We start from the raw sequence: 10,623 nt of genomic DNA, 5'->3' as shown, positions 1-10,623 counted from the left end.
TCTTGTCCTCAAAGGAACCTTTTATCTCTACATCTCTATCTTAGTTATGTAACTCTTCACATAACACTAATCCCATGGACATCTATCTCTTTATCTCATTAAGAGACCATCTATTCTATCTCTTTTAGTACTTAACTCATTAAGTACTTAATCTCTATCTATGTCTAATAACATATTGACATTCTACACAATACCCTTAATGTTTATACATACTTACATACTATTATGATTATATTACATATAATCATCTTCTATCTCTTGGGTATTAGCAAATACACTTCTCATCTAAAACCATATATTCTTTCTATGCATACATGCTTTGCTACATGTATCTTGGGTATACTTCTTACATACTCTTAATATGTGTATATGCTCTGATACATGTTCTTACATACATATTCTTCATCGATCTTCATCTCATTACTTGGGGACAATCACTTAGTGCCCCAAGCTCCAATATATATATATATATATATATATATATATATATATATATATATATATATATATATATATACAAACACATACACACACACACACACACACACATATATATATATATATATATATATATATATATATATATATATATATATATATGTGTGTGTGTGTATGTGTTTCTATATATATATATATATATATATATATATATATATATAACATAAATCTAAAGAGAAAGAGAGAGAGAGAGAGAGAGAGAGAGAGAGAGAGAAAGAATGAGAATTACAACTCACCTTATCAATTAGTGAAGACTAATTGTCCCATGTTCCTCTACTCTGTCATTGATGCATTTGGATCCATCTTCTTTGCTCTTAGGCATAATGATACAGATACACAAGCATCTTAAGACTTGTATTAGCCTATTAAGAGCTTAATGCCTCTTAAGGTTAAAATGACCACTTAGTGGATCAATATTCTATATTTTCATTTTCTATCTCTTAAGCTCATACAATTGATGAATTAAGCATCCCATAATAGCTAATTTATCACAATCTACTCTAATGCATCAGTTAACATAATCACTAGTTAGGGTTTCAAACCCTAACTCTCATTGGATTGATTAAACTCATGGAAATCACATATAAGCCTTTTTAAGGCATCTAAACATCTTCTCTAACTCTACAAACAAGCTTTTTTTTTACTTTAATCTAACATAATTAGCTCAATTAATCAAGACACCTTTAAATCCCTAACTAGATTAACAATGGTTGAAATGATTACCTTGTGAGCTTCTCTTCTCGAATCTAATCCATATGCACCACTGATCACTTCTTGATCCTTCTCCAACCTCAAAATCGATATAAATGCATCTTCTCATGCATTCTTTCTCTTAAACTTACTCATCTAACATATTCTAAGTGACTTAACCTCTTATTGACCATTTCCATGAAGTCACAACTTCATAATCTCATCTTTTTCTCATAATTGACCATTTTTCCCTTTTGGTCAATATTTAACTAAAAGTTAACTTTCTCTAAATTTAAGGTCCTTACACATAGTGTATCCTCAAGTCCATAATTCAAAGTATACGACTAACCTTTGTTTTGTTTTGTTTTTTTTTGTGATTATATACCAATCATGTAAGCTACTATTTTTGGACCAATGGATTTTGTAGTATTAACACTCATGCATATTCTAACACCTAATGTAACATCCTAAAAATGTCTATAATTATAAGACAAACATATATGGATAATGCTTGAAATTTTATAAAGTAGTATGTTTTTAATTGATAATGTTCATGTTGAATATTGATGCATGCATTACTTGGACTGCATATATGTATTTATGCAATAATTGGGAAAAATCCTAAAATATGTGGATATTTCTCAAAATTTGGGACAAAGAGGATTTGTAGATGTTATATGGTTAAAGTAATAAATTAATGCATGAAAAATACTTAGAAACACCATATAAATGATATGATAATCTTGGAATGCCTAAGATGTTAAGAATATGAAAGTACATTACCTAAAGATGATATAAATATGAAAGTGTGCAAGAAATTCTTAGTGTTTAATATATCAACTACATTAGAGAAATACCCTAATGCATTATATTTGGCTTGTGTAAAGTTGTTTGCACATGAATAGGGAGTTTAGAAACATCAAACATACATTTTTGGTTAAAGGAAAAGAAAATAGATATGGGAGTCTAGTTCTAATACATTAGTTCGACTGCATATATGTGTTTATGCAATAATTGGGAAAATCCTAAAATATGTGGCTATTTCTTAAAATATGGGACAAAGAGGATTTATAGATGTGATATGGTTAAAGTAATAAATTAATGGATGAAAAATACTTAGAAACACCATATAAATGATATGATAATCTTGGAATGCCTAAGATGTTAAGAATATGAAAGTACATTACCTAAAGATGATATAAATATGAAAGTGTGCAAGAAATTCTTAGTGTTTAGTATATCAACTATATTAGAGAAATACCCTAATGCATTCAAGAATGAGATATTTGGCTTGTGTAAAGTTGTTTGCACATGAATAGGGAGTTTAGAAACATCAAACATACATTTTTGGTTAAAGGAAAAGAAAGTAGATATGGGAGTCTAGTTCTAATCAATGTTGTAAATTCGCCGAGTTGCCCGATTACTCCCCCGAGTACTCGCTACTCGGCCCCTTACCGAGGCGAGTTACAGAATCCCGAGTACTCCCCAATCGGCTCTTACTGAACTGAGCAGTGTTGTAAACCCGTTCAACTCAGTGATTAATATGTATAATATACTTAATGATTTATTATTTAACACACATGTGATTATTACTACATATATATCTTAAATTTTCAGTAATTATTCATGAAAGTGAGCCCATTATGTGTTTTTCAATTTTTGTGTATTCACATGTCTCTAATTTTGTTATATATTTCAATCAACTTATGCTTTTAACTTATTATTTTGACATATATAATTTCCTTAAAAATATTTCTACATGAATTACCAAATCCGAGTACTCCCCGAGTACTCGCGAATACTCCCGAGAACTCGCTACTCGGTAGTCGGCCGAATAAGTACCGAGTAACGAGTTCTACAACGTTGGTTCTAATACATTAGTTGGACTGTATATATGTGTTTATGCAATAATTGGGAAAAATCCTAAAATATGAGACTATTTCTCAAAATATGGGACAAAGAGGATTTATAGATGTGATATGGTTAAAGTAATAAATTAATGGATGAAAAATACTTAGAAACACCATATAAATGATATGATAATCTTGGAATGCCTAAGATGTTAAGAATATGAAAGTACATTACCTAAAGATGATATAAATATGAAAGTGTGCAAGAAATTCTTAGTGTTTAGTATATCAACTACATTAGAGAAATACCCTAATGCATTCAAGAATGAGATATTTGGCTTGTGTAAAGTTGTTTGCACATGTATAGGGAGTTTAGAAACATCAAACATACATTTTTGGTTAAAGGAAAAGAAAGTAGATGTGGGAGTCTAGTTCTAATACAGTTTGTGAGGGCAAGGGGTACCTAGTATGTGCCTAAGTATGAAGAAAAAAATAGAAAAGTTATATGCCTACTAGTTTGTGCAGTCAAAGTCAACCCAACAACAACTTATGCACGATCCATACATAACTAAATCTAGTTGGGTTTGACCCGTTGACCAAGGTTTGATGTGTTTGTTTTAAGTGGAATAAAGTTCATTTTATTTCCAAAAATTCCAAAAGTCAGTATATGTGAAAGATGAAATTGGTAGTAGATTATAAAAAAATAGTGTTATAAACACCTTTAATTGTGATAACAACATGATTTAGACCTTGATTTGGATTATTATTATTATTATTATTATAGATTAAGTTAAGACCCATTTGAATACGACTGAATGAGGAAAATTATTTATGAAGGGATATAAGTATGGTAAAGATAGTTATGAATTGATAATGTTTTGTTTCAAATATTTCGTTATAAACATGTTAATGAGTAAGAGGTGCTAACAAAGATTCATGTGTTTGACTCAAAAGTTAAAATTGGTAGAAATTTGGAAAATTATGTTTTGGAATGATATGTTTATTAGATGGAATATATGGAAGGTGATGATATAAGAGAATAAAAAGTTAGACACTGCCTAATAAGTGTCAAAGGAAATGAATTGGTCAAATTGAGAATATAATGTTAGTGTTAGTGTTACCGAACTTTGTTGTGGTTATTAAGCATATGTATTTGATTACTTGGACATGTTTGGACTCTAATAAAATAGAAGATCCAGGTGGATGTTAGTTTAGTCTAACTTCCATATAGAGATTTTCAATTTTGAGATATATATGTCACAAACTCTTATATTTTTTTTATTGCATGAGCTTTTGTTAGTAAATGATGTTGATATGTATAAATTTCAAAGAGTTATATGAAATATTTAGGAGAACGAATAGTTACATACATACACAGAATGTGATTGCATTACAAAATGTAAAGGAAGCCTACACCATTTATGTCCCTAATTTAGGCATGAATGCACTATCACGTCGTACCTCCTTTCTTGAAATAGTGGAAGTTGTCATAATGTTCGTTATATTCTTCTTGTGATGGTAAAATGACGAGTGGTGGTCGTAAGCAACCAAGAGAATGATGAATAATGGTCATAAACAGCTAGTCGATGATGAGTGGTAACCATAAGTAACCACAGATCAAGTGCTTGAATTCATGCATTGCATCTTATGAATACTAATGCTTGATATTGTATCATCTACCCACAAAAGCAAATTTCAAATAGACGTGAACATCGGCAAATCAATCTGACACCGCCTACCTCCTTTGGACCATAAATTAAAAGCCAACGAACATGGATTCCACACCCTCCCAACGCACTGTATATGAAATAGACACCAGATCAAAACCCCGTTTAGACAGATTAAATCTAGAATGCAATATGTTTTACATAGCTTTTCAAACAAAAATATTAACCTTTTTTTTTTCGGAACCAACGAAAACCATCTAGTTCCATTATTCTCCTCCAAGGTCACCACACTATCAATATGTTTTCTGTTAATACAAATTTTATGAAGTATCCAACGCTCACCACCATTTATCCAGTTCCGTGAAATGGACATAATGCCACATGAGGGGGGACCAAAGTCGTGAATTGTACTTACTCAACATTATTGCAAATGATATCATATGATTCTCTGAATTCCCAATGATATGAGATGACATGTTTCATCTAAAATGTTTGATAACACCAAATTGCCAACAAAAATCAATAATCCCATATTAGTAATGCTCTAAATGTAGGGGCTGAGTTTACATAGATGTAGGTGGTTCCCATGACTCACCTTGATTTTCAAATCTTATAGTAAGTTATATATGGAAAAAAAAAATTAGGAACCACCTTGAAATTTTGTAGGACCTACCTTATTATATTGTTGTACAATTTTTAGGACAAAGTTAATTGATTTATAAGTTTATATATACCTATCCCACATTGAGTTAAGTAAAGTAAAAGCTATATGGTTTTTGTTACTTATAAAAAGGAAGGTGATTGGAAGATTTATTATGGATTTTTTTGAACAATCAAGCTTTCTAGCTCCTACTCCAACATTGTCGAGTGGAGTTACTGAGTAAAAAAGTTAAAAGATTCAGACTTGGTTTATTTCATGTTTAAACTGGTTTTAGTCCTTTGATATTACTTTTGTATGTTGTATTGATTTTTACTGGTTTAAGCTTCTTTAAAAAAAAGTTGGATAAGTTGGACCAAGTTTGAAAGATTTTCGATTTTCTTGGCCAAATAGGTAAATCTCGCATGAGTAGACGGTTGAATCCGAGTAACTTGCTGAGTACTCGATCAAATCGCCCGAGTTTTATAACACTACATACGGCCCAACCCACAACTAGTATTTATAACTCTCATTTTTATCAATTTTACTTACATCGGAAACCATGTAGTTTTCTATTTTATATATATATATATATATATATATATATATATATATATATATATATATATATATATATATATTTCATACTTTTTTCTTACTATATTCCTAACATTTAAGACTGTGACACTTGTAATATTTAATAAAATTAATCATTTTTTAATTACACTTGTTAATATCATCTCAAAATGATTAAAAAAAAATGGGTAAGAAAGAAAAATTAAAAGGATATGTAATTTTTCCTTCTATAGACTCGCCAATTTCTAAACGAAATTTCCAAATCAAGGTTGACATATACTTACTCTTTCAACACAAGTGTAAATGAGGTTGAAGCGGCTGTTATAACTTGTTGGTCTTATGCATTTTATCGTTCGTATATCGTTTTTTGACTTTATATATGTTGCAAGTTACTTGGTTGTATGTATAAAATCAAAAATACACATTTCTCTTTATTTTGACCAATATATTTTTGTTGACTTGTTTGATTAAATTACAACCCCTCATATTTTGCATCACGCGTTCTCGCCCTCAAGTGGCAAATCCGTTGACGTTTTCAGCTACCCTCATTCCTTTATAAATACCCCCACCTCCTTCACTATCTTCAGTTCAAAACTTCTTTCATTTCATCTCTTTTGCTTTCAATTCTCTTTCACTATCTTCAGTTCAAAACTTATTTCATTTCATCTCTTTTCCTTTCAATTTTCATTGGGTTCATCTCATAATCAATCGTTTTCTTAAATAAAATTTGAAATTTCTTGTAAATTACTTCGATTAATCATGAAGGGTTTGCTTTATACATCAAAAGCTTCGTCACCTTCATATTCTTATGCTCAATCTCCGACGAGGTCGTCGAAAGCTTCGTCACCTACACATTCATTTGCTCAATCTCCGGCTAGGACTCCAAGGTCTCCTATGAGCACTCCTTCTCATCATCAAACCTTTTCTGCTTCGATCATGGAAGAAGATTTGTTGTATGCCGAACAAATCATCCGTAGGTGGGACCTTGATTCTCCGTTTTACACAAAAGTGGATTATCTGTTCACCGGAGACAGACGTGAAGCTCGATTGTTTGTGAAGTCGGTTAAGAATTTGCAGTCGGCGATGCATTCCTTTGTTTTGGAGAGTGCTAGCTCGGAGAAGATCATTCATGCGCAGAAGTTAATGCAGATTGCAATGAAGAGATTGGAGAAGGAATTTTATCAGATTTTATCTGCGAATAGAGATGTTCTTGACTCCGAGTCTGTTTCTAATCATTCCTCAAGAGCTAGATCAAGTGTTTCAGATGACGACGATGCTTCCGAAGAAGATGATCGGATTTCATCGTCTGGAAACACAGTTTCCGACGGAGAAAGAGTTTCCGTTTCAGAAATAGTTATGGCTGATCTTAAATCGGTTGCTGATTGCATGATCTCTTCTGGATATGCAAAAGAATGTGTGAAGATATACAAAATTATCAGGAAATCTATTGTTGATGAGACACTGTATAATCTCGGAGTTGAGAAATACAGTTTAAATCAAGTTAACAAAATGGAATGGGAAGTAATCGAGCCCAAAATTAAAACCTGGGTACACGCTGAAAAAGTTGCTGTGAAATCTCTCTTCTACGGCGAACGAATTCTCTGCGACTACGTGTTTTCGTCATCGGAGAAGATCAGAGAATCGTGCTTTTCCGATATCTGCAAGGAAAAAGCAATCCAGCTGTTTGAATTCCCGGAGTTCGTAGCGAAATCGAAGAAATCAATGGAGAGAATGTTCCGAACATTGGATCTATACAACGCGATATCGGAGCAGTGGCCGGACATCGAAATGATCTTCTCGTTCGATTCAATGGTGGTCGTTCGGACACAGGCCGTCACTTCACTCGTGAAACTCGGCGACGCCGTCCGAGCTATGTTAACGGATTTTGAGGCGGCGATCCAGAAGGAAACATCCAAAACTCCGGTCCACGGCGGCGGCATTCATCCTCTAACACGTTACGTAATGAACTACTTAGTTTTCTTAAGCGACTACGCCATAGCACTCTCTGACATTGTAGCCGACTGGCCACTTCAGATCCAGTCGCCATTGCCGGAATCGTACTTCTCAAGCACCGGTTCGGAAGAATCATCGTCCATCTCCGCCCGCTTCGCATGGCTGGTGCTGGTTTTGCTCTGTAAGATCGACGCCAGCGCTGAGTTCTACCGGGATGTAGCTCAGTCGTACCTTTTTCTAGTCAACAACTTAAACTACATCATTTCAAAGGTTCATAGCTCTAATCTAAAACTCCTGATCGGAGAAGATTGGTTGGTGAAACACGAACAGAAACTGAAACAATACGCTGCAAATTACGAACGAATGGCATGGAGTAAAGTTATGACATCGTTGCCGGAGAATCCAAACAATTTACCGATTGAAGCAGCGAGGGAGTGTTTCAGACGATTCAATCTAGAATTCAACTACGCATGCCGGAAACAAGCCACCTGGGTCATCCCCGACTCGAAAATGCGAGACGAAATTAAAATATCGGTGGCCAAAAAGATATCGCCGGTTTACCGGACTTTTTACGATAGATACAGAGATGTTTTCAGAGGTGTTGATTCAGTTGTCAGATATGCACCGGACGATTTGGGTAATCACTTGTCGGACTTGTTCCATAGTACCGGTGGTCCCGGAAGTTCCGGCACCGGTACGCCGTCGCATTCATCTTCGTCTTCTAGCCCTTTGTCGCGACGTAGGTGAGGCTGCCATGGAGAAATATTGTTTTATTGTTTGGGATAAATCATAAATGTAAAAAGACAAATTTGTTTTAAGAAATAGAATTTCTTTTTTTGGATAAATAATTGGTTGTTTTTTTTAATGCTAAATATTAAATTATAATTCATTTTCTTTGACTCCTAAAAAATTAAGATACATTATTGTTATGATGTTGAACGATTCATCATTCAGAAAAGTTAAAAATTAAGCTAAATGAATACGTGAACTTTTAAATAACTTAATCAAAAAATTTATATTGATTTTGTTTTTTAATATAAAATTAATCGTCCAAATCGGCGAATATTTATAAACAGATTAGAAACAAAACCTTTTGCCGTTCAAAAATGGAAAAAGACCTTTTCTTGTTCAATTAAGGAATAAATTTAATATTTCCAAAGCTATTCGATACTATTTATGTTTATCTTTTAAATATTTATGTAGTACATATGTAACGACCAAAAGGTTTTATATTGATTTAAATAATAAAATCATTAAATGCTAAGACGTGATCAACAATACAAATATTTTTCATTCAAAGTTCCGCATATATAAAAAGAATTTGTTGATAAAAACAAAACGACCTTTAAAATTTGGATAGGGTTTATTTATGAATTATTACATTTATTTTATAAGAATGAAGTTATTTAATAAACTTAATACGTAAAGGATCTAAAATAATGGTAGGGCTTCTAACACAAGGTACCCGATGTTGTCATTCTTCCTTGAAATTGAGGGTTTAAGTCATGTTATATACATATGTGGATTTAATGAATAGTTTAGAAATACATTAGATTTGTTGTTTCAAAAATAAATAAATAAAATATGATATCGTAGACGAACTATCAATTTGATATGATAATATTAATGGTAAATTACACGAGTGCTTTCAGTGATTTGAAGTAATTTACATGTTTGATCATTAACATATTTTTTTAATTTGGATGATCCATATTATATAATTTTGTTGTACGTTTGGTCCATGTCTATTCTAAAAAGACTTATTTACCGATACTGATTTCGTTTGTTTTTTATATATAAGTATTAATGAAATATGTTGGTCTGATTGAAAAACCCACACCACCGGCCCTCCTCACTTTCTTCCCTCGATCACTTTCATCTTGTCTTTATTGGATATAGATCTGAAATGGTTTCCCTAACGTCACACATAGTGACCATAAATCGGACACCCAAACATTATTCATTCTCACATTCTGTTTCAAACTCTGACCATCCTTTTCTCATCGCAATTTTAGCAAAGATCAGCAACTTCTTATGTATAAGTTTATAACCACATCATCGACAATACAATAACAAAATAGATTAAAAACTAACAATGAAATTCCGTTTGCAGATAATTATTTAAAACATGGGCAAAAACTTGAACTAAAATAGCCCTCCCCCACACAATGATGACTACCAGCTCCAACAACTATTTCTATTGAAGCTTTAGTCACACCCAAATCTTCTATTGACTTCTAATTCCAATTGATTAATAACATCTTCATGTTTGCGGTTTGTTGCAAATCTGACGGACGGTTAAAAATCATAAATCAACATCTTAAGTAGCAGGGATGGTGGGTATGATAGTCGCCTTCAACTAAGGGACACGGTGCGTGGGGTGTTGCATAGATGATCGATTAGGGTTTCTCATACACACACTCACGACCAGAGAGGGAGGTTCTTAAGGTTTTCGATCGTAAAAGAGAAAAGAGAGAAAAAAAGATAGAGTCGGGTGTTTGCACAAATGGGAGTCGTCTTCAGGTGAGGGGCGTAGTCACCAGCAACATTGGGCCAATGACCGTTGATTGTAATGGTGACATGAATCTATGATCGTGAATGAGGAAAATGGGGGTAAGGTTTAAGGCTCCGTTTGATATGCGTCTGACCGAGTCAAGTCAGACGTTTTTGGCTGACTCGGTCAGCAAAATGTGTTTGATAATCCAACTTTGGCCATCTGACTCGGTAAGAAATGCCTGACCCAGAAAGGAGT

At 33.0% G+C, this 10,623-nt stretch overlaps 1 protein-coding gene across 1 annotated transcript; it reads left to right on the top strand.

Moving 5' to 3' along the window:
- The first annotated feature begins 6,505 nt into the window (after positions 1-6,505).
- Positions 6,506-8,760, top strand: LOC145112623 (exocyst complex component EXO70H1-like). Its single transcript, XM_079048765.1, has one exon. It carries the CDS (start codon positions 6,678-6,680, stop codon positions 8,616-8,618), a length of 1,941 nt encoding a protein of 646 aa, XP_078904891.1. The 5' UTR covers positions 6,506-6,677; the 3' UTR covers positions 8,619-8,760.
- The last annotated feature ends 1,863 nt before the right edge of the window (positions 8,761-10,623 follow it).

This window comes from Lactuca virosa, chromosome 5 (genome assembly GCF_052849685.1).
Source record: "Lactuca virosa cultivar CGN04683 chromosome 5, Lactuca_virosa_CGN04683_v6, whole genome shotgun sequence".
NCBI classification, from domain to species: Eukaryota; Viridiplantae; Streptophyta; class Magnoliopsida; order Asterales; family Asteraceae; genus Lactuca; species Lactuca virosa.
Note: the sequence above shows the minus strand (reverse complement) of the source record. Positions and strands in the feature narration are given on the sequence as shown.

Excerpts from the sequence above, each read along its gene's own strand:
- LOC145112623 (XM_079048765.1), top strand. The coding sequence starts at position 6,678 with ATGAAGGGTTTGCTTTATACATCAAAAGCTTCGTCACCTTCATATTCT.